The sequence below is a fragment of the Erpetoichthys calabaricus genome, chromosome 7 (genome assembly GCF_900747795.2).
Source record: "Erpetoichthys calabaricus chromosome 7, fErpCal1.3, whole genome shotgun sequence".
Lineage (NCBI taxonomy): Eukaryota > Metazoa > Chordata > Cladistia > Polypteriformes > Polypteridae > Erpetoichthys > Erpetoichthys calabaricus.
This window is the reverse complement of record NC_041400.2, coordinates 93427078-93452863: the sequence shown is the minus strand read 5'-3', so window position 1 is coordinate 93452863 and position 25786 is coordinate 93427078. Positions and strand designations below refer to the sequence as shown.

Genomic DNA, 25786 nt, shown 5'->3' with positions numbered 1-25786 from the left:
CAAGTTGGACAGTTGGGAGACAAAGTTAGAGAGGCGAGATTGCGTTGGTTTGGACATGTGCAGAGGAGAAATGCTGGGTATACTGGGAGAAGGATGCTAAGGATAGAGCTGCCAGGGAAGAGGAAAGGAGGAAGGCCTAAGCAAAGGTTTATGGATGTGGTGAGAGAGGACATGCAGGTGATGGGTGTAACAGAACAAGATGCATAGGACAGAAAGATATGGAAAAAGATGATCCGCCGTGGCAACCCCTAACGGGAGCAGCCGAAAGAAGTAGAAGAAGATTATTATTATGATTGTGTTGCTTTGTTATCAGCAAAAACATAACACCATTACAAAGAAAGAGACTTGCAACTCTACACTACACATTTGTTGACAGGATAATACACTAGAAACATGTTAAATAAAAAAACAAAAAGAGATGCTTACCTTAAGACTGAAAACACACGGGCCATCTTTCCAATTGCTCGGATCTTATTTTTAATTACCTCTTTGCGAGCGGATGCAGTAGCACCTGCAAAAGGAAATGTATTATAAATTTGAGAATAGTGAACTGAACAGTGAATGTGTTTGGGATATAACCTCCACCTCCCCAAAACAAGGTAAATTATATAAAAAAAACAAAAAAAAAAACAAAACACGTAAATCTTGGCTGAAAATAAATAATCTTGATGCATTTCTCTAACAACTTTCAGGTTAAAGAATTCCCTGTTCGTTTTCTATTGAAAGGCACAACATTTGCAGTTCAAGAGATTGTGGGGAACTTTAAAAACTAGATAGGTATGACTGAACTTAATAAAAAATAAATAAATAAAAAATATTAAAAAAAGGCCATAGAGCTTTGTAAAGAAGTTCTTTGGTTCTATACTCAATGCTTGTTTAAAAATAACAAGACCAAGTCATGTTTATCATTATCAGTTTACATAGTGTAATAACAGGATTATAAAAATGCATAGATAGTTTTAAAAACTAAAAGTCACATGAATATTCAGTTTCACTTCTGCTGCCATTATCTAATTGAGTACCTTGGCCAAGAGACCATTACCAAATATATGAATTTAAAAAGCTAAGAAAAATTTACTCTTTGAAAGTGTTAACATAAATTAATTTCAACCAAAAGGAAAAAAATCTGGATACTGTAAGAAATTAAGTACATTCTGAGATTTTTTAATATGTACTACAAATCACACTAAGTAAAATACCATAATATATGTGTTAATAAAGAAAGTATGTACCAAATACAATCTTTATGACTAGTGGTTTAAATGTGCAAACCACATACAGACAGTGCCAAGGCCCATGTTTGAATTTAGATCTCTGTCACAATTTGATTTAGAACTTTTCCTCTGGAAATGCTGGATTGTGAAGCAGATTCTGTTGAGCAATGTGAACAATGGCACTTACAAAGTAGTAGGCAATCTGCAGCTACTGTATTTACATTTTTAATTTCAAATCAAACAAAATGGTTACTGACACACATGTAATAGTGATCATAACTTCCAGTGAAATCCTAGACATATCATAGTTTCAGAAATGCTTAAGATGTTGCTGATCTTTTTGCATGTGATGCTGTAATGAAGAAATGTTTTTGTTTTGCCCCTGTAAAAGTTATGTGGACTAATATTGGAAAACTTGATTTTCTTTGGACTGCTTGTTGTCTTTACACTCTTGAAACCGAGGGCAACTTCGACACACGCATCACTCCGGATTCCTTTTTCAACATAAATTAAAAAAAAACAAAAAAAAAAAACAGGGAACACTGGTAAAGGGAACTGCTCAATAACTAAGCCAGGAAAATATATTTCTTAAACTAGAAAAATCTTCTGAAACTGAGTCATCCATGTTAATTTATATGTGACTGTGACTTGCATGACATATGGATTTTTATGTTTATGGAAGCATTTACTTTATTACATACATACTGTGCTCTGCATAATGTTCGGGACAAAGACACTTCTGCTCTACAGCTTAAAATTTCATATCAAACAATTCAGATGTGATTAAAGTGTACGTTTCAGACTTTAATTGAAGGGTATTTGCATACATTTTTGGTCACACCATGTACTTTTATACATGGTCCCCACCATTTCAGGGCACCATAATGTTTGAGACAATTGGCATCACAGGTGTGTATGTCTCTACTGAAAAATGTTAATGTTAAAAATATGTTTCTACCACAGCAGTGATAAATAATTTATTTTAGTTCACAATACATTTAATAGATAAAAATTACCTCATTGATTGAATTTTTTATATGGACTTAATTGTTTTCAGAAATATATCTGTTTTAGTTTCTAATCATTAAATAAACAAGAAAACCTCTTTTATTGAACCTTTACACCAGTGTTATAATATAAAATCAACACAGTTACTGTACATCTATCTAACACCAACCATAAACCTAACTCTGAGTACTGAAAGAGTTGAAATTGTGTAACTTGGCTTAAAATTATGCCATGGCTCTCTAACTTACTTTCTTTTTTCCAGTTCTGAGTTGCGCATTTAAAATGCCTCCTCTGGCCCTACAATAAGATCTGGCTGAGTATGCATTAAAACAGAAATGTTTTCCTTCAACTAAATCGTTTACACTTTCTGTTGGTTAGCCCATTCTGCTTATATAATTTAATAGTGAGGTGGCATTGCTAACTTTTATTGAAATTCTAAATAACATTGTTCAAGTAACCCTGGAGTGAGTTCAAGTAAATAAACCTGTTGTATATCATTCTCATTTTTCAGCATAATAAACTTAATGCAAAGTTTTAGAGACACTAGGATCATCTCTGAATTGATATAATGCACAGATGAGAATATTTGATATTTACAATGTCCAAATATACTGTTTTCTGTTTATTTACTTAAGTTGCACTTTATTAAATCAAAGAAAAAAAAAACAATCAGGTTATTATTTTTTTTTAACACATACAAAAACATAATTAACACCTTTAATGAGCTGACTTTCCATTGCAGCACCACATCATTTTAATTGTTCAGAGAGTATAGAATCACAACTATCTAATTAGACTGTAGTTTAAGAAAAATAAATATATCTATGGTCTATTTTCATCTACTGAGTCCGCTTCATCATGCTGTACTCAGATAAAGCTTTTCACATTATCGATCATTTGTTTTCTACAGTTTTTTAATAAATTTAAAAATCTTTTTTTATAGAAAAATAAGAATATTTAACATCACTTAATACCATTGAAATAAAGACTCTAGTTTAATGAAGTATTACAACAGAGCCCATAGATAAGATGTTTGCTATGTAGGATGAGCATTGAGGAAACAAAATTGAAAATGTAATGACTTACTGATAAATTTAATGATGGGTAATACTACATTAAAATGAAGAGAGTAATGTATAGCCACAAAGTACAATAAAGGGTGATCCAAATGTAATCAGGGTTTCAAAAAGCTCTGTTATCAGAAATCAAAAATATGGTATAAGAAGAAAACAAAAACAAAGTGGATTTAAGAAGTTTCACTCTAATTATAAACTGTTAGGCCCGTTCTGCTTATATAATTTAGTAGTGAGGTGGCATTGCTAACTTTTATTGACGTGACATAAAAAATCCTTTAAACCACCAACCAGCCTGCAAGAAATGTATTTCCCACATACTAAACTCCAATTGAGCTAACATTCTAATAAAGTAAGAGATCAATACTTTCTTTAAAATAACTGTGCAATGAAATCCCTGGTGTAGAAAGATACTGTACTTAGGAACATTTTGCCAACCCTGATAAACTGACCTACAGTATCTGCCAATGAGTTCCAGGATTAAATTAAACAATTCCAATAATTTAAACTGCCAGAATTATCGGAAGTAGTAGGTTATGATAGATGTTTATAAAACATTTGTAAAAGCTGTAGCACTTGCCAACAGATAATCTTCCTATGGGCTGTTTTCTTTGCTTCTCAGTCATACTCTCATTTTCTTGACCACGCTACAAATGCAGAACTCCTCAAAGCCAATTTTTAATTATTTTCCATGGCCACTGATGTTTTGGTCTGTAATCTAAACCCTTAACTCTAGTTTTCACTTAATTCAAAGATATGAAATTAGAACTTTTAGAGATTCTAAATCAAATTTTAGTAAATGTGTAATTGGCTGAGCCTCAAGATGATTGGTATTTTGTGTGGGGTCAGTCTCTGTTTTACAGCTGATGCTACAGAGACAGGCTTCAGCAATTTGCCAACTTCCATTAAACAAAACAAAGTTCATAAATAACTAATTAAGTAACACAAAAAAGAGGTCTCTGTAAAGTAATTTAGGATTAGAAAACAAAGGGTGTAGTGCGCTCACATGATATAAGAGGTATGTCACCGATGCCTTGAAAATCGCTTTTTTTGAAATTCAACAAAGCACATTTGGGCACAGACAAATTTTATATGTTGGACATGCAAAGTACATCACTGTGTCAAAAGTATGAGGAAAATAATGAGCACCTGAAGCAAACACTAAAACAGACTTCATCGTCTAGGAAGACACACACTTGCTTATAAAGATACTAACAAGAGCCCTATTAAAATAAACACAGGAGTTTCAAGATGCAGAGAAATTAGGAAAGGACTATTGTCAAGCATAAAGATAACAACAACAACAACATTTATTTATATAGCACATTTTCATACAAAAAGTAGCTCAAAGTGCTTTACATAATGAAGAAAAGAAAAATAAAAGACAAAATAAGTAATTAAAAAAAGACAACATTAGTTAACATAGAAAAGGAGTAAGGTCCGATGGCCAGGGTGGACAGAAAATAACATTAAGCAAGGCATTATGACAACAAAACTAAAGTCAGTGCCTGATCAAATGACAATCATAAAGTCAGAGTTTACAAAAAGCACTCTTTTACCCATGCACACTGTTACACAAGACCTGGAGTCAGAGTTCTAAAACTTCTGTACGCACAAAAAGAGTATTGAAAAGTGCATATGCAGCTTTCAATGCAAAAGTGGGTATTTATCAAAGAACAAGGGAAAACTTGCATATATTTATGGCAACTTTGAACTATCCATATGCAATGGTGATGAATATGACATATACATTTTATTTTAATTCCCTTTACAGAGGTCGACTTTTGCATATTTGCACCACAGAACATTGTTTATATAGACTACCTGTTTTCACTTCTAAGGTTTCGAAACAAATGCACAGTAAAAACACGGGTGTGATTCACTACCTGTGTACACAAAGTTATAAATACCATGCCCTATATCCTACTCATGGTCTAATGGTTTGACACAGCATGGCTTGTCTAGCACTGCTTGAAGACTATGCAAATGGTCATATAGGAAGGGAACAAGCTTTTTGGCACTGAAAGCATTTTTTGCCCATGATAATGACTGGCTTCCAACAGCCATTCTTTTGGAACTACAGTCATATGAAAAAGTTTGGGAACCCCACTCAGCCTGCATAATAATTTACTCTACTTTCAACCGTACACCATAGGACTCCTCAAACGCAATTGGCAGAGGCTGGATGCATCAGGTGGGAGACTACCTGACAAGATAATAAATGTTTGCGGCATTGTGTTTGCATATGTATGAGGTTCATTAGCAAAGTCCAAATATGGATATTTCAGGGTGGCAACCAGGCAGGGTTCAAGGCGCTTACATGTTTATAAAGACAGACTGCGTAGAACTGTGCGTGCACCAGATTTTACAAATTTAAAGCTTTTCTGGCATATGCACATTTTAATGCTTGAATCTATGCAGTTTTATAAATTAAAATCCTATTGTTTTCAAATGTTTTCAACACTCTAGAAAGCTCTATCCCAAAAATTAGTTTTTCTTCCTTCAGAAATACCATTTTGTTTGTGTGGATGGAAGGCCAAAATGGAAAAAAGATACATTTCCAAATTTATATGTGTTAGTTTGGACTAGGTCTTACTGTGTGGGTAAGGAATATAGATGAAGTTATCTTCTTTGCAGGTTCTACCATATCAAATTGAAGACTATGAATGGATAAAAATGTGTGGCACGCGGCTGGGGGTGGTACCCAGCCGGGATGCCCAGGAGGACCGAAGGAGGGCTTGCGCCTCCTCCAGACCACAAGGGGGCGACCGCCCTGGTTACTTTGGGGGCCATGGGTACAGAGCTTTGAAGCTCAACCCTGTAGGGGCCTGTGGTCACCGCCAGTGGGCACCCGGATGGCTTGGCAGCCCTGGACCTCAGCACTTCCGCCACACTTGGAAGTGCTGGGGGGAAGAGAAGCAGGGACTCCTGGAGTGCTTCTGGGGATGCAGCCGGCACTTCCGCCACACTGGGAAGTGCCGGTGGAAGATTGCCAGGAAGCACCTGGAGCACATCCGGGTGCATATAAAAGGGGCCACCTCCCTTCATTCAGGGCTGGAGTCGGGTGGAAGTGGACAAGAGTCTTGGAACAGAGGACTGGAGGCGGCGAAGAGAGGCACTGAGGAAAGAGGCCTGGACTTTGGGGTGATTGGTGCTGCAGCACTGGGTTGTGCGCTTCATCATACTTGTAAATACTTGTAAATAAACGTGTGTTGGGTGACAAAATGATGTCTGCCTGTCTGTGTCTGGGTTGCTTCCCACAAATGTAACTTCAAAATTCACTCAGAATCAGACATTAACATTGGTGTAATATTAAGTTAATCTTATTACTGTCTTCTGCAGTCTTAAAATCCAGTATTGAATTTCTGGCATGAACAAAACATTGAAAATCTTACAGACTTGTATTGATTTACTGTATGCAAACGTTAAAGACGCATACAGCGCCACCTCGCTGCCTGCGCTTGGGAAAGCAGATCATAACCTGGTTCTGCTTCAGCCTCACTACAAACCAAGAGTGAGGGTCCTACCTACAACCACACGCTCATTCAGGAAGTGGTCCCCTGAGGCAGAGAAGGCTCTGAGAGAATGCTTTGTAACTACAGACTGGGATATCCTGCAGGGATCACATAGTGAGAACATTGAGGAGGTTGTTGACTACACTACTGACTACATCAACTTCTGTATGGACATTGTAGTTCCAGTAAGAACTGTACGCTGCTATGCTAACAACAAGCCATGGATTACAAGTGACATCAAGGGCCTTTTGAACCAGAAGAAAAGGGCTTTTAAAGGCAGTGATCAGCATGAGCTCAAGCACGTGCAGAAGGAACTTAGAGTCCAGCTCAGGGCGGCGAAGGAGCAGTACAGGAGAAACCTGGAGCAGACGTTGCAGAATAACAGCATGGAGGAAGTGTGGGATGGGATGAAGATCATCACTGGCTGCAGCTCAAAACGTGGTGCCACCATCGAGAGAGACATGAAGAGAGCAAACCAAATGAACAACTTCTTTAACAGGTTTGACCACCCTAACCCACTCTCACTCTCACCTCGGTGTACTGCACCCTCCACACATCCTTCTGCTGATACCAGCATAGGAGAAACATCCCCACCCACAATTACAACAGCGCAGGTGAGCAGAGAGCTGAGGAGACTTCGTGCCAGCAAAGCAGCGGGTCCAGATGGAGTATCACCACGAATGCTGAAGGTCTGTGCATCGGAACTGGGGGGTCCTCTACAGCGCATCTTCAACCTGAGCCTGGAAAAGGGGAGAGTCCCAAGGCTTTGGAAAACATTTTGCATCACCACAGTCCCAAAGGTATCACGTCCTAGTGAGCTGAATGACTTCTGGCCTGTTGCTCTGACGTCACATGTGATGAAGACCATGGAGAGGCTGCTGCTTCACCACCTGAGGACACAGGTTCAACATGCCCTCGACCCTCTGTAGTTCGCATATCAGGAGAAGGTGGGAGCGGAGGACGCCATCATCTATATGCTACACCGATCCCTCTCTCACTTGGACAGAGGCAGTGGTGCTGTAAGAATTATGTTTCTAGACTTCTATGGCGCCTTCGACACAATCCAACCTCTGCTCCTTAGGGACAAGCTGACAGAGATGGGAGTAGATTCATACCTGGTGGCATGGATCATGGACTATCTTACAAACAGACCTCAGTATGTGCGTCTCGGGAACTGCACGTCTGACATTGTGGTCAGCAACACAGGAGCGCCACAGGGGACTGTACTTTCTCTGGTCCTGTTCAGCCTATATACATCGGACTTCCAATACAACTTGGAGTCCTGCCACGTGCAAAAGTTCGCTGACGACACTGCTATCGTGGGCTGCATCAGGAGTGGACAGAAGGAGGAGTATAGGGACCTAATCAAGGACTTTGTTAAATGGTGCGACTCAAAGCACCTACACCTGAACACCAGCAAAACTAAGGAGCTGGTGGTGGATTTTAGGAGGCCCAGACCCCTCATGGACCCCGTGATCATCAGAGGTGACTGTGTGCAGATGGTGCAGACCTATAAATACCTGGGAGTGCAGCTGAATGATAAATTAGACTGGACTGCCAATATTGATGCTCTGTGTAAGAAAGGACAGAACCGGTTATACTTCCTTATAAGGCTGGCGTCCTTCAACATCTGCAATAAGATGCTGCAGATGTTCTACCAGATGGTTGTGGCGAGCGCCCTCTTCTACGCGGTGGTGTGCTGGGGAGGCAGCATTAAGAAGAAGGACGCCTCACGCCTGGACAAACTGGTGAGGAAGGCAGGCTCTATTGTTGGCATGGAGCTGGACAGCTTGAAATCTGTGGCAGAGCGATGGGCGCTTAGCAGGCTCCTATCAATTATGGAGAATCTACTGCATCCACTAAACAGTGTCATCTCCAGACAGAAGAGCAGCTTCAGCGACAGACTGCTGTCACTGTCCTGCTCTACTGACAGACTGAGAAGATCGTTCCTCCCTCAAACTATGCGACTCTTCAATTCCACCCGGGGGGGTAAACGTTAACATCATACAAAGTTATTGTCTGTTTTTACCTGCATTATTATCAATCTTTAATTTAATATTGCTTTTTGTATCAGTATGCTGCTGCTGGAGTATGTGAATTTCCCCTTGGGATTAATAAAGTATCTATCTATCTATCTATCTATCTATCTATCTATCTATCTATCTATCTATCTATCTATCTATCTATCTATCTATCTATCTATCTATCTATCTATCTATCTATCTATCTATCTATCTATCTATCTATCTATCTATCTATCTATCTATCTATCTAGAAAGGTTTTGTGTCAGTTTAATAACTATTTGATAAATACGACTTGTTAAAAGACACTTTTTATTACCTGAAATGTAGATGTTTTATTCATTATAGAATTTCTACTTTTCCACTGTAACTATATGTTCACTGTTACTGAACTTGAACATCCCCATCGATGAAATAAATCTTACCAATCCTAGGAAGCCTCCTAAACTTTATATGCATATTCTGCACTCACATGCAAAATGTAATTTTAAATAGCTTTCAATTTTCAGTTGTTTATTTCTACAGCAAACAAAATATTAATAGTGTGTTATCTTTGTGACTTGAAACCATTTCCAAGATGCAGCAGTTCAATTCAGAGAAAAAAAAACATTCACTGACACTTTACTGTAATGACTTTAGGGATGCAGACAGTGCTAAGATCCATTACTAATCACCATTAACTATTGCTAGAGTTAATGTTATGGTAGCGCTTGATTACATTGTTATTCAGTGCGTTTCTGTATGTTAGGAATATCATTAGGGTAGCAGAGCAGAGCAAGGCTTAGGTCTGCTGCATCCCAGCTCCAGAGATTTAGTTTTATTTAGTTTTATTTCAGAGCTCAGACATCTTCTGTGTAGAGTTTGCATGTTCTCCTTGTGTGTCTATGGGAATATATAAAAACGTAATGTTACACAGGCAAATTTACTGACTTTCTAAAAACAGTCAAATTTAGTATATATAGAGTAAAATTCTGAGTATATAAAGTCACATAGGAATATATAAAGTGAAATCCAATTGTATATAGTGAATTTTTAATATACAGTGGAACCTTGGGTCACGATCGTAATTCGTTCCAAAACTCTGGTCGTAACCCGATTTGGTTGTGACCCGAAGTAATTTCCCCCATAAATACAATTAATCCATTCCAGACCGTACAAACTGTATGTAAATATATTTTTTTAAAGATTTTTAAACACAAATATAGTTAATTATACTACAGAATGCAGAGCGTAATAGTAAACTAAATGTAAAAACATTGAATAACACTGAGAAAACCTTGAACAACAGAGAAAACTAACATTGCAAGAGTTCGCGTTATAGCGCTACAAACCGCTCGCTAAAAACACTTTTTTTAATGAGTTTTAAGCACAGGGAAAAAAATTAACATTTGAAAAATCTGTAATTTAATAAACAACCAAGAACAAGTAACATTGCAACAATGCACGCTACGAACCGATCGCTGTAAACAGAAGTGAAGTGGAGGTTAAAATCCAATAGAAAAAAGTCTTCATTAAATACGAGGTTAAAACAATGCTTGAATCAGTCTCTTTAAAAACAAGTCTGGTGCATTTTTTAACTGCCTTCTCGGCCTTATGCTGCCAGCCCACCCCCTCTCTCTCTCTCGTGCACAGGGAGAGACAGAACACGTGCGGAAATCATCGGCGCACACAAGCCGAAAGGGAAACTGGCTTGTTCGTATACCGAGTGTGTGGTCGTGAACAGATGCAAAAGTTTGGCAAACTTTTTGGTCGTAACCCGATTTGTACGTGTTCAGAAATGGTCGAGGTTCCACTGTATGCCCTCAAATTTGGGATTTGAGAAATATATCGATTGAAAAGTTTCATACACATTTCTAGCAAAGTGGTCTAAAAACACACCAAAATATAACTCAGAATAATAACATACACTTTATTAGACAATACCTTACGAGAACAATTAGATATATAAGGAAGCCCTGAACAGAAGCGGAGACTTAACACTAGAATTACCAAAGCCTACGAAAAAACTCGTAATCCTGGCCCACCTTAAATCCATTCGCATCTCTCCGTCAGCATCTTTTGTGTTGTAAGTATGTCGATCTGCAAAAGCAGCAAGTAGCCTGCTATCCCATCCCCCCACCAACACAGAAAGGGCAGAAAGTTCACTCCGCTCAAGTCTGTTTATTTGCGTGTCAGTTGCCTGGAGTTGTATAGGGTAAATAATATAGTCATATGAAAAAGTTTGGGAACCCCTCTCAGCCTGCATAATAATTTACTCTACTTTCAACAAAAAAGATAATAGTGGTATGACTTTCATTTGTTAGGAACATTTGAGTACTGGGGTGTTTTCTGAACAAAGATTTTTAGTGAAGCAGTATGAAAATAAATAAAATGTGAAAAACTGGCTGTACAAAAATTTGGGTACCCTTGTAATTTTGCTGATTTGAATACATGTAACTGCACAATACTGATTACTTGCAACACCAAATTGGTTGGATTAGCTCGTTAAGCCTTGAACTTCATAGAGAGATGTGTCCAATCATGAGAAAAGGTATTTAAGATGGTCAATTTCAAGTTGTGCTTTCCTTTGACTCTCCTCTGAAGAGTGACAGCATGGGATCCTCAAAGCAACTCTCAAAAGATCTGAAAACAAAGATTGTTCAATATCATGGTTTAGGGGAAGGCTACAAAATGCTATCTCAGAGGTTTAAACTGTCAGTTTCCACTGTAAGGAATGTAATCAGAAAATGGAAGGCCACAGGCACAGTTGCTGTTAAACCCAGGTCTGGCAGGCCAAGAAAAATACAGAAGCGGCATATGCAGAGGATTGTGAGAATGGTTACAGACAACCCACAAATCACCTTACAAAGACCTGCAAGAACATCGTGCTGCAGATGGTGTACTGTATCTGTACGTCGTTCTACAATTCAGTGCAATTTGCACAAAGAACATCTGTATGGCAGGGTGATGAGAAAGAAGCCCTTTCTGCACTCACACCACAAACAGAGTCGCTTGTTGTATGCAAATACTCATTTAGACAAGCCAGATTCATTTTGGAACAAAGTGCTTGGACTGATGAGACAAAAATTGAGTTATTTAGTCATAACAAAAAGCGCTTTGTATGGTGGAAGAAGGACACCGCATTCCAAGAAGAACACCTGCTACCTACTGTCAAATTTGGTGGAGGTTCCATCATGCTGTGGGGCTGTGTGGCTAGTTCAGGGACTGGGGCCCTTGTTAAAGTCGAGGGTCGGATGAATTCAACCTAATATCAACAAATTCTTCAGGATAATGTTCAAGCATCAGTCACAAAGTTGAAGTTACGCAGGAGTTGGATATTCCAACAAGACAATGACCCAAAACACAGTTCAAAATCTACAAAGACATTCATGCAGAGGGAGGAGTACAATGTTCTGGAATGGTAGTCACAGTTTCCTGATTTGAATATCATCAAAAATCTATTGGATGATTTGAAGCAGGCTGTCCATGCTCGGCAGCCATCAAATTTAACTGAACTAGAGAAATTTTGTATGGAAGAATGGTCAAAAATACCTCCAACCAGAACCCAGACACTCATCAAAGGCTATAGTAGGCGTCTAGAGGCTGTTATATTTGCAAAAGGAGGCTCAGCTAAGTATTGATGTAATATCTCTGTTGGGGTGCCCAAATTTATGCATCTGTAATTTTGTTATGATGCATATTGCATATTTTCTATTAATCCAATAAAATTAATGTCACTGCTGAAATGCTACTGTTTCCATAAGGCATGTCATATATTAAAAGGAAGTTGCTACTTTGAAAGCTCAGCCAATGACAAACAAAAATCCAAAGAATTAAGAGGAGTTCCTAAATTTTTCATATGACTCTATATCATTATTTGGAATATATGCATTTCATGTGTGTTCTGTGTCTACAACAATCTATGTAAACAAACAGAAGTGTTTTCCATGTTTTAGTAATAACTGACAAAATGTAGATATGAAGTGTATAATGTGTATGTGTATAAAGCATGAAGTCCAAATATCAAATAAACACTTTCACAAAAGGTACAAGTATAACAAAACAAGTGTGCTTTTATTAAAAAATACAACTGCAGAAAAAGAACTTGCATTAGGGTGAGACATTGACCCGCCCTTAATACGACCGATTTGGTGGTGCAGCGGTAAGAACTGCTGACTCATAATTTAAATGTTTGTGGTTCAATTCCAGACGTCTCCATTTTGATTAGCGAGCTGCTATTATTCTTACTATTAAAGAATAAAAACATACATTTGATTTGAGTCTGTAACAACTGGTGTAAATTTATGGTACTTGTAAAGGTTAGTGTTTTTTTTTTTTTAATTCAGTTTTATTCTCTCAGTCACATTCACGCTCGCCCCGATCTGACACTGCTGTTTTCAAATAAAGACATGCTATAGCAGTGGTGAAGTCAGATGAGGACCAGGGTTCTACATCGGAGAAACAGAACAGAAGCCCCCCCAGCAAGAAACATCCACTCACAAATAGGAACAACGCAGCTGCACCAGGCATAAAAGCAGAAGATGGCACTGTTTGGATGCATCAAACGGGTCGGGCGTCATCCTGCCATTCAGTCTTATTAGTAAAGTTAATGAGATCTATCGTGTTTTTGTATTATGCTTTGCATGATGATAGCACTATGGTTTGGATTATTTTTTTATACATTCTTTGATCCATTTATTTTGTAATCTAACATTTAGTGCTTGGCGGTATACCAGTTCATACCGAAAACCGTTTGTTATGATATGGATTTTTCTTATACCGCAACACTGGTTTCAATTGCCTAAACAACATGGTGCAGTGGGAAACTGTTTAAGGGGGACCTTTTTCACTGCTACACCGCTAAACAAGCATTCACCGGAGTGCATGCGTTAGTAGAGGTATCGCGTGGTGAAAATGAACAGAGAACATTCTGAAACTGAAGCTGTACCAGACGATAAAGTTGAACATGATGACACAGAAGAACTTTTGCTGGAAAAAGGAGTCACGCCTGTTGTCTGGAGATACTTTGGATTTAAAAGGTCGGATGTGGACCATTATGTTCAAATGGGGCCATGCAAACCTGCATTAATACTTGTGTGCACATTAAAATGTTTTTTGGTACAATGTACAATTCTCATGACAGCGGAATAGGTTATTCTTAGCCAGTAATTGCAGTGGAAAATGTGGTTAACATCCACTCATGCATGGGGAAAAAATACTGTTCAATACCGTGAAACCGGTAAAATTTTGAAAAATACCGTGATATAGAATTTTGGTCATACCGCCCAGCACTACTTACATTATCTAATGTGATACAGCACCTCTTACACAATGAGTCAAGTTTTACTTGGCTTTACTGTGTATTTATGACAAACTAAAATAAATATCTGGATGAGATTATAATATAAAACGTTACTGAATGAAAGCCTTGCACAGAGCATAGTGAACACCCTAAACTAAAACAAAAATAAATAAATCTATTTTTAATTACTATCATTTTATTAAGGTTGTTGTATCTGTACCTTTCTTTTGCCCATAAATAAGCTGCTCTTCTCAAAGAAACCCCCAGAAGAAAATAAGAGACAGTGAAGGTCAGTGAAAGGCTGAGGGATGAGGATGAAAAGACAAACAAAAAGAACACAATGGAAAAACAAAGCAATGCTTAAAACAATTCTGCAAAACAGAAAAAGAAACAGATCAGATCAGAGGTGCTGAAGACTGAGAAACAATGAAAAACAAAATATGGAATTATGAAGTTATCAAATATTAGTAAGCTAGACAATGATTAGATGGGATTAATTAAGCATAATATTTTTGTTATAGATTTTCTATAATAATTCTCTAACAGCAGAATTGTTAAAGGGAACAGTTAACTTTTTCTGTCTTTTAATAGTGAAAAGTTCTACTTCAAATCCAAGAAATCAATGGATCTGAGCTCCTTTACCTGCTCAGTTACATATTCAGTCTTTTCTTATCTGGCAATTTATACAAAAATGGTACTCACATTAAAAGGTACATTTCCACTTTAAGATACTGTATTTAAAAGCACCTCCATAGTTTTCTGTGTTTATGACAGATGTCTTGCTCTTGTGAACAGGTTTGCTGGGTCTTTAATTTCTTAACTGAAAATATATATTTTTTTATCCTCTTGTTGATGCCAAACCAGGCACAGATTCTTATAAATGCAACTGAGTGCAAGTTTAATTTAAGTGTTGAACAGATTTAATGAATACATTTTTAAACCTTACCTCAAATTTTATGGGCTAGAATTACACAATAATGCTAATTTTAAGGCATATGAACATGATCACTTTATAATTTATTAAATCCTCTGAATAGGAGTCATTGTGAATCCATAGAGTTTCTCGAAAAACATGATGACTATGAGGAAAAGTATTATGTTTTAAAGACATCTTCTAAAGACAGCATGGCGACAAAAACTGCATTTATTTTATAGCACCAATAAACACATATTTGATTCATTTACTTTGAATGTACAAGAGAAAAGGTGAGATTCTGGCTCAATAAGGATTCTTCCTGAGTGCTGAGAGACTACTTGTGCTGTATATTGAGCATGGAAGAGATGAATAAAGCATCCTGCTGTGATATAAAAAGTTAATGACTGCACAGAGACATACTGTGTGTTACATTCTAATGCTAAATTTGTTTAAAATATAAAAAAGAGCCGAAGAGAAAGTATGAAACTTCTGAGACCCTGAAAATAGGGGGACCATGTTTAAAAATGGTTGTCTTTTCTAAATGGTTCATGCAATGTTTTTGGTAAATCCCTTGAATTAAAACTGAGAGACTAAACTTCAATCACATCTTGATTGCTTCATTTCATATCCACTGTGATGGTGGACAGGGCCAAAATTCTGAAAATTGTGTCACTGTTCAAATACCTATGGACCTGACTGTAAATATCATATTCATTAAAGAATTTTGTGACCATTTAGCTCTTAGAAATCTGTAGTCATAAGTAAGAAATATGAAAGGTATACGTTAACTTACAGAATGTTTATGTTTCCCATCAATAATGTGGTCTTGTGAATGGGTACCAGAATATTTAAAATGAACTTTGCATTAAATCAGGGATATCAAGTTAACAATTGACTTGAAAAACAACACTGTTAAAAATATGAAAGGCGAATAAGACTTACTGAAGTAAATTAATTTATTCTGTTTTTATGATATAATTTTAGTCTTACCATCAATCTCGTCGTCAGTCGTAAGCTCATCACTAGAACAGATGCTCAAGACATTTACCAACATCTCTGTCACTGGAAGTGAAAAAAAGAGATTTCCAAATGTAAGTAATTTAGCTTTCGTCAGTTTATTAATGTAACAATTTGCCAAAATAGAAATATGATTATTATCCTCGCTATACATATTCTGATTCATTTGCAAAAGACATTTTGATCACTTTCATCATGACTATAAGATATTAAATCATTTATCCTTCAGTTATTCACAATAACTACAGCATGTGATACAGGGTCACAAAGGCCAGCACATATCCTTGAGGAAACTTGAAAGAGACAGAAACACACACAAGATGGAATACAGCCCATCACAGCAGACACATTCCCTCAGCCATACACCATACATAGTCTGAAGGAAAAAACAGATACCATGAACTACTTCAATATCTCAATACAGGGGGAGTGGTAAGTTTACAAAAAAGTATGAATGTTACACTAGTGCCAAATGGCAAACGTTTATATTGTGTAGAAGAATGGTATATCATATAACATTGTACATGGAAGAATCAAATAAGCAGTGCCTACAAATATAAATATTTATAATTTAGCAAAATATTTTAAGAAGATATATATAAACTAGCCAACCCGCGGCGTACCATACGCCGCATAATCAGGCTGGGTTTTTAATGATTTTTAAGCACAGGGAAAAAATTAACATTTGAAAAATCCGGAGGAGAGGGGAAGGACGCCCATTACGCCCCATCCGTCATGCTAGTCTGCTGATTTCTCGTTCAGTAACCTGTGAGTAGTGATGGGCGGAGTGAAGCCTCATGAAGCATCAACACGTTTGAAGCAATTGTGTCGGAAATCGTATTGAAGCTTCGAAGCATTTAACACTCACCTCTCTAGTGACACCTCCTGGCCATTTTCATTAACGTTACAGAAACTTATGATACACTTCAATGACGTCTGTTAAAACTCATATTGGTTTTATTTTTTCGCAGCTACAGACTGACAACGAAGAGAAGGGTTCGTCAGCAGCTTCTAGTGTGTGATGTGTAAAAAATATAAATATAACTTCTTTAACTGCCTTGTGGCGCTGTAGTAGTACGGCTGCTTTGCAGTAAGGAGACAGTGGAAAATTGTGGGTTCGCTTCCTGGTTCCTCCCTGTGTGGATAGCAAATTATCCGCGACAAACAAACTGTTTTACACGCTGCAAACCAACCCGCGGCGTAGTATACGCCGCTTTTTCAAAGTTTTTTAAGTAGAGGGAAAAAAATGAACATTTGCAAAATCCGTAACGCTGCTTTCAGCAAGTACAATGCACACGCGTTTAGTTTGTTGGTGACTTTTTGCCAGCTGTCTTTCCTGGTTTGGGCTGTTTTTGCAGTGTTACTGCTTGTGCATATTAAATCTTGAATTCCTTTGAGTAACTAATTAACTAACTAACACCCACCCACTCAGCTTGTGTGAAAAAAATGCGCCCGTTCTTTCATCATTTTGTTGCAGCAATATACATTGTGTTTTCACTCAGCGTGGAGATGCGCATTCATCTCGGATTATTACATCCAGCTAATCTGCTACATGACTGCGTTTGAAAAACCGACTTATCCCTGATGAGTTTCAACGGCATTAATGATTAGGAATCTGGTTGGAACAAAACCCTGCAGCCACAGGGGTTCACCAGGACCGAGTTTGGAAAACACTGCTGAACACAGACGAAACCGACTCAGGTGAGGAGTTGGGGCGGGCAAAGTAGTTGTTTAACTGCATTCTCTGCCTTGTAGCGCAGTGGTAGTGTTGCTGCTTTACAGTAAGGAGACTGTGGAAGATTTTGGGTTCGTTTGGGCTGCATTTGTAGTGTTACCGCCTGTGCATATTAAATGTTGAAGTCCTTCGAGTAACAAATTAACTAACACCCACCCACACACACACAGCTTGTGTGAAAAAATGCGCCCGTACTTTCATCATTTTGTTGCAGCCTATCAAAGACTTGCTGCCCCCAACTCAAGGTGGCTCAGAGGTCCATGTGTACCGTACAACAGATGAACATAAATGACGCCGTTTTTTCCGAAGCGTCACGTCCCAGTTAGTGGGCGTGGCTCTGCGAGTTGTCGTTGTATCCAATGGTCATAGAGTTGGTGGGCGAGGCTCTTTCCTACTTGTCGGCGGCTTAGTGAATCCACGCCTCTTCCTGCATGCTTTCATGGGTGTCTTGTTTTGGTGTGCGTGCTTTCATGGGTGTCTTGTTTTGGTGTGCGTGCTTTCATGGGTGTCTTCCCCCTTTGGCGGCGACTTTGTGAATTATATATATAGATGGCTATAGCAGTTTCAATGATACAACATGCAAAGAAGCTCGACAAACAATGCCCAAGGTAGAATCAGTCTAAGTCCCTTAGCTAGTTTTCACTACACTTATGCCATTAGATATATAATGAGAGAAAAAAAATTTACTCCAATCTGTAGCAATACTTGTAACTCAGTGCTGAGCTTTGCGTTTTGTATTACAGAATACTGTCCAGAGACTCACAAATGCAATTAGAAGTGGTAATCTAAAAACAAGCCTGTTCTTGCTTAGATCACAAAAGTTTTAAATCTTTCCATGTACTAGTTTGTAAACACCAGCTTCTTTTGTTGTGCGTCTGCACTTATAATGATGCAGCTGGGATTCCAGAATTAACCTTGTTGTTTACACAGTAACCTATTCAAAACAGATTTAGAGCATAATTGTTTACAATGTCAGGTTACAGTGCAAATATTTATCATTTAAAACTATAGCAGAAATAGTAAGAAATTGTATGTCAAACTTGCGGCTTCCATTCTAGTGACCAATTCGTTGAAAAAGATTGGCAATCAGAACTAGCCAGGTGAAACCCTTCAATGCAACTCTAGTATGAACATATTGTTATTCTTCTTTTGACCACAACATTCAGAAAACTTCATTAACAATTTAGTCTTTGTTGCTGGAGGGTAGGATTTACTTAACATTATATGCATTTATTTCACAATTTCTAGTTTCTTTCATTAAACTGCAATAGTAGCACATTGCCACTTGATACTGCGAAAAGATAATTTCCCCTTCAAGGATAAATAAAGCACCACAAAAATAATAAAATATCTATTTTTAATTTTTATTAAAATTAACAATAGCTCTTGTTAATGTTTTTAAATAATATTTAGCCCATAACAAATACAAACTCCTTAAAAAATAATTTCAATCAAAAAAACAAACTGCAGCCTAACTGTAATTCTTGGCAACTGAAACAAATTTAACTTAACTAATCATTCAAATGTTAGAGGCATCTCTTTTTTGAAAAAAAAAAGCAAAAACATTTCAGCTCTATCACAGATCAGACTTCTCTAATCTGGAACTACTGAAGTTGCATTAAAAAGCAATTCACTGTCCAAACTGGTATATTGTGTTGATAGAAGCTTTCATGTTCAAATAGCCCAGAAGTGGAGGACACTGGATTGGATATTAGGTTCTGATAGGTACGTCTGAACTTCAAGTTCGAGTTTGTCACGTGTACATAGCACAATAAAATTCTTACTTACATGCCTCCTTAAAATAGTTACAGCAATACAGTAACATGAACATACACTATATGTGTATATGTACGTATGTGTGTGTTCGTGTATTATTAGTGTTATTTTTTTTTATTGTGGTGCACCTGTAAAGTGTAACATGGTTATGACTCGTACACTGTTCCTTAAAAGACACAGGTAAAAACTTCTTTAATGGAGATGACTCTTGAAAATACAGCCCTTCACAAAAATTTGAATCTGCATTCAGAAAATTACTTAATCAAAACAATAACATTTTATCCTAGTTTATCTACTCATCTGACTGTCATAAAATGTTAGATTTACCCTGACAAGATTTTTTTGCTGGAAAGTAGCAACAATTGCATTTGCATCAGTAATATCAGACATATGCAGACACTAAGAGGAGGATGTTTAACTAAGTAGGCTCTTAAATAAAAAATACTATATTGCCTCAATGTACTATATGGTTTATTAAATAACAGAATATACCAGAGATTATATTGTGATTTTTTAAATATTTGCTGCTCATTATTTATTTATAAACAGAAATAAACTTTACCCCTTCAAAAATATAATTAGCCTAAATCTAGAAGTAACAAGTTTTCTGATCTTCAAGTTCTTAACAGTTGTATGATAAGAACCATTTCTTGAAATGTCTTCATCACATAAATTATATTTTGCAGCATTGACTTTTTTTCTGAAAAATGCCCAAAAAGCATATGGAATTTTATTTCCATTTTAGGTTTATTTGGACACATGCCATATCTGAAATGCAATTGGTAGAGAATTAAAACAGTGCAAGCAAAATTTATCAAGGGTTTGGAGCAACCAGGGATGACATGCAAATTTTAGGGCAGTAGCAAATCAGGGCAAACACACGTTATGTATATAATGAGAGGAGAACTCATATTTTCAGTCGCGTCACTGGGGATTGGTATAGTGGCCGTTGTTATTAACCAGATTTATTAAAGGCAGACAGTTTCTAATCTTCAACATTTGTTTAATGTAATATACTCATCCATACAATCTATCACACCAGAGATTTTATTATCTTTGGACACAGAAAACCACTTGACATGTTTGAATGAGATTACCTATTCAACAAATTGCACAAATTTGGGTTTGGCTCAAATATATGTGCATGGACCAAACTACTCTACTCCAGTCCAGAAGTCTCTGTGTATATTAACAACATTATTTCAAACTACTTTAAACAAGAACATGGTACTCAACAAGGATGCCCCCTATCACCACTGCTCTCTGCAACTGGCATTGAGCCATTGGCCATTCACTTTGGAAACGTATCAGAGATAAAGAGGATTACCAGAGAAGGATGTGAACAGAAAATATCACTATATGCTGAGCATATGGTACTGTAAATATCAGATCCACAAACCTCCATACTGGCAGTCCTCAATGCAAAATTTCAAAAGTAATCTGGAATCAAAATTTATTTAAATAAAAGTGTGCTTTTTCAGGCGAACTCTATAGATCACATTATTAGACTGGACACCTTTCCATTTGTTTGAGCAGATCAGTTCAAATACCTAGGGGTAAACACCACATGTAAATATAAAGATCTTTTTCAACAAAAGTTTGCTATCTGCATGGAAAAAAACTCTCCATCTCACATTAGCAGGGGGAATCAATATTGTCAAGATGAACATTATTCCCAAGATTCTGTTTCTGTTCAGTGCATCCCCATATACTGTATGTTAACAAATCATTCTTTAGGAAATTAGATTCAATTATAACCTCATTTATTTGGAATTCGAATCATCCATGCATCCAAAAGGCGACTCTACAATGACCCAAAATTGAAGGTCTCTTGGCACTACCTAACTTTTAATTTTATTACTGGGTGGCAAATATAAAAGCTACAAAGACCTGGGGCCTCATGTAAAACACAGTATGTACTGTAGAATTCACACTAAAACATGGCGTATGGACAAAAGTGGAAATGTGCATATGCACAAAAAAAATTACATTTTCCACGCACTTCAGCTCCATAAAGCCCGGTCAGAGTGAAAAGTAATGCACGTGCACATGCCTGCCGCCCCACCCAAACTCCTCCTAGAATTACACCCCTTTGAATATGCCAATCAATGTAAATAGCCCTTTAAATTCAGCATTTTGTGAAAACACAATGGCAAAAGCATGGGGGAAAAAAGAAGAATTTCAGCAAATACGAAGTGGAAGCAAGGAAAAATGTACTATTTGTTGGCTTAAGCAGTGGTATAAGCAACAAAGGGAAGTTGATCGAGTGATACAGAGTGGTGGAGACACTTGAAAGTTCAAGTTCAGAAAGTCGCACAGTGTCCAAAATAAAAAAAGAAGTGATATCAAAGTCTGTTGGTGGCTTTCTTTACACAGCGTGTGCTATAAATGTTCTCCAGGGCTAGAAGTTGTATCCCGATAATCCTCTGTGCTCTCGACACAACCTGCTGTAGAGCTTTCCACTCAGATACAGTGTGTTAAAATACTTTGAGTGGCGCCCTGAGAGTAACAATGCTAAAGCAGCTGTGGTATTTGGAATAGCTTGGCCATTCTGTGCACCATTGTATTGTTACAGGTTAATTACAATCAGGTGCCTTAAATTTATAAACAATATGTAGTTAATTTCAGTGTATTTAATAAAGTCGCGTCAGGGATGTGAATCTAAAAAATAAAGGGAAACCACAGAGGACACTGAGTGCCATCAGTCTGCAAAACTGAGCAGATAACGTGCATAAACAAGGGGGGGTGATGGCATGCATATGCACAGTTTATACACGAGGTCCCTGGAGATTGACACAAATTGATGAATATGAAAAAGCCTGGTGTGCAACAGAAATAAAATACTGATAATCTAATTATCCATCACTCATTCAGAATGTGGAATCAATGCAGGAAGCACTTCAAGACAGAGAAGGTTTTTATCTGTTGCACCTTTACATAATAATATCCTTTTCCTACCCTCTCAGACCTACATGGTATTTAAATTTTGGAAAATGTCCAGGATTAAAACACATAGATATTTGTATATAGATAATGTCTTTGCATCTTATAAGCAATTATGCTTCAAATTTAACTTCCCATCAACACATTTTTTCCATCCATCCATCCATTATCCACTACTTTCAAATCAGAAACTTTGCTAAAAGGAACCTGCCCAATTTTCCACACCTTTCACTCATTTCTATTCTAGAGACAACATTGATCAGTCTCGAAGGCTCAAAGAGCATCTCAACAATTTATATGAACATCATAAAGTGTCTTCCTTTCAAAGATCCCAGGGTATGATGGGGAAATGTTCTTTTACTTAATATCTCTGAAAAGGAATGTAAGGCAGCCATGCATAGTATACATTCCAGCTCCACATGCGCAAAGCATTCAATAACCTAAATTAAAATCTTTCATCAAGCATATAGTATTTATCTCATTTAAAATTGTCCAAAATGTATCCAGGGCAAATTTCAATTAAAATTGAAATCTAATTATATTAAGGCACATTTTCTTGCTTGAGACTTGAAATATTTTTTTTTAATTCAATGTCCTGTCTGGCTGATTTAGCATGTTCATAGATGCAGCAATCGAAAATGATCTTTATACACAAAAGAATGAGATTTGAGACATAGAGTTTCTACCAAAAATTTTCAAAACAATCTATATTTAAAAAGGTGACAAAAAGGATGAAAGAAAGTAACAATAAAAATATCCACTTTAAATACTCTAATATACAGGAATTGGATCGCATGAAACTAGTGTTGTAAAAATTGTCAAGGAGGATGCAAAATGCATGCAGAATTCTAACTACAAGTTCTTTTTTGTACATAGTGAAAAACATATTAGAGTAGGTTTATGTTTTAAGTTATCATTTAATTGAATTTTTAGCAACTTGGCACCCAGCTAATTGTTCCTCCAAAGGTGAAAGTAATTAATGCCACAGAAAGCACCAAGAGATTGAGACATGATGTATGTGCTATAGGGGGCATTTGCTCTGATGAACTCCTATCAAATGGGTAGGTACAGTAGCCTTCGATGTAGATCATGATTTTTTTCACTCAAATAGTATCACAGAAAATATCCAGAGGTCTGGATATTGGGATGTGAATTATCTTGATATTATGTTCAATATATAGTCATATACTTACAATGGAAAACAATAATTATTAATACACTTGTATATTTCTATTACCAGTGTTGTTTCTTATAAAAATGAAGCAAAACAAAGAAACAAAAAATGTTTGCATGGGTAGTCAGACGTTGGTCAGAGGATGCACAAAATGTAAGAGTTAGCACTCCAGATAAAGATTGGAGCCAAGTTTACTTACTGAAAAAAATGTTATTGCAAATCAGTACGAATATTTGTATGTCTGTTATATAATCAAACTGAGTACAAAGTTATTCAACAATTGCAGGTATACTTGTGGCACATTCAGTATTAAGTGCTGCACTTCATAAATTGAAAAGCACTTGCATTGTGCTGAAATCCATACCAGAAAAACAATATGTATTACACAGTACATGGCAGTTTTATGTCCTATGCAGTGGGTTGATGTCTGCTTCAGGTATACACTTTATATAATAACTGCCCAGGCAAACCATTTCTTTGCCTAAGTAAATACATTAACTTCTTATACAAAACAATATTGTGCCTAACTTCATTTGACTTAGGGCTGAATATAATAAACACACTTTGTAAAGAAATGTTGAAGTAGTAAATACTATCTAGGATCTTATGAGTATATTACTTACCCTTTTCCCCAACAAATGGCAAAGACCAAGTAAAAACATCCATGAAGTTTGGAAGCCAGTATGGATGAGGAGAACAGTTGAACTGCCGGATATTCATTACATTGTTTTCATATTTTAGTACTGCAGCTAAAAAAAATAATGAATGGGACTTATATTAATGAAGAAAAATTTTTTTTCTAAAGTACTTTACAATTCATAGCAGCATACAAAGTAATGTACATTACATGGGGTATAAACACATTAAATACATTGAGAAACCTCTTTGTGTATTCTTGAGGTATATATACATCTAAAGGTCATTATGAAACTAGCCAACTTTTTTATGAAAGCAATCTAAGCTCTGGTGTAATAAGCAACGTCTGTAATCCAAAGGCACACGTTGCCATTATTTTTATTGGGCATTGATAAGAAATAAAAAAATAGTAAATCCATTTTTGTAAAGATCAGGACTTAGAGGGTGATTAATAATACTAGAATAAATGTGATTGTCCCAAACTGGACTGAAGCATACTGTAACATCTGAACATTTGTACACAAGTCCACTCTTCTTTCCTGTACTCTTAAATGTAATCAAAATTATGAGAAACAGAAGCAAAATCACAGACAAAATGACAGAGATCAGCCATGGATAAGATGGCAGTTCATCTCAGAATGCACTGACACACACCAACATTAGGCAAATTTAGTGTCATGTGTCAAATAGCATTGATCAACGAATTTCGCAAAAGCATTATTCACCCTTGTCTATCAAATTATTTACTAATAATTCTTCTGGTTTAGGAGAATTTTTTTTTTTTATTTTTTTTTTTTTAAACAGCGCCCCATAATGCTTTGCGAGGTCAATGCGATGTCCTCCAGAACTGTAACAACCAACATTGATGGGACTGCCCCCCAGGTATACAATACTGTTCATTTGCATTATAGACTCTGTGGGACAAGTTAACTGTGCTTGTAGCCAAAGGTGCCCATTGATCTTTGTGTTCCACCATGTAATGCAGCAGGAGTGAAAACAAATCTTGAAGGAGCCTAAACCCTCTACCAACAGAGGAGACTCCATGAAATAATAATAATGAAAGATTTATTACTACTTACAAGATGTTTGTCTTTTCGATTGAATAAGAAGTGCAAAGCATCAGCACAGACAGTTTAGAGAGCCTTTAGTGCAACTTCAAAAACTAGAATGAGCCAGCAGTTTCAATCATGACATACCGCTTTGAATTTTCTGCCTTTAAAAGACCTGCATATTTTTTCTAACTTTTGACTACGATTTTGGCATTTCTGCTTTGTTTTGATGAAGTGATTTTGCATCTCTGACTGCATTCTTTCTTCTTTGATCTCATGAAGGCACGGTGGTACAGTGGTTGGCACTGCTGCCGCACAGCTCAGGTCACCTTTTTGGCCACAATAATAAATAAATAACGAGTTATCTCAATTTGTGAAATTATAATGTATTATAATAAACAGTTATGATTTTAAAATCATTGTATCA

At 36.8% G+C, this 25786-nt stretch overlaps 1 protein-coding gene across 2 annotated transcripts in view; it reads right to left on the bottom strand.

Annotated features, from left to right (window-relative positions):
• LOC114654559 (protein phosphatase 3 catalytic subunit alpha) overlaps positions 1 to 25786 on the bottom strand; it is a 447068-nt gene that overhangs the window by 16255 nt on the left and 405027 nt on the right. For both annotated transcript variants that reach the window (XM_028805172.2, XM_028805173.2), the window contains exons 9-11: positions 24298 to 24423; positions 16020 to 16091; positions 427 to 511 (exon numbers count right to left, since the gene is read on the bottom strand). In XM_028805172.2, coding sequence (XP_028661005.1) covers positions 427 to 511; positions 16020 to 16091; positions 24298 to 24423 — 283 coding nt within the window. The remainder of the gene's footprint in view (positions 1 to 426; positions 512 to 16019; positions 16092 to 24297; positions 24424 to 25786) is intronic.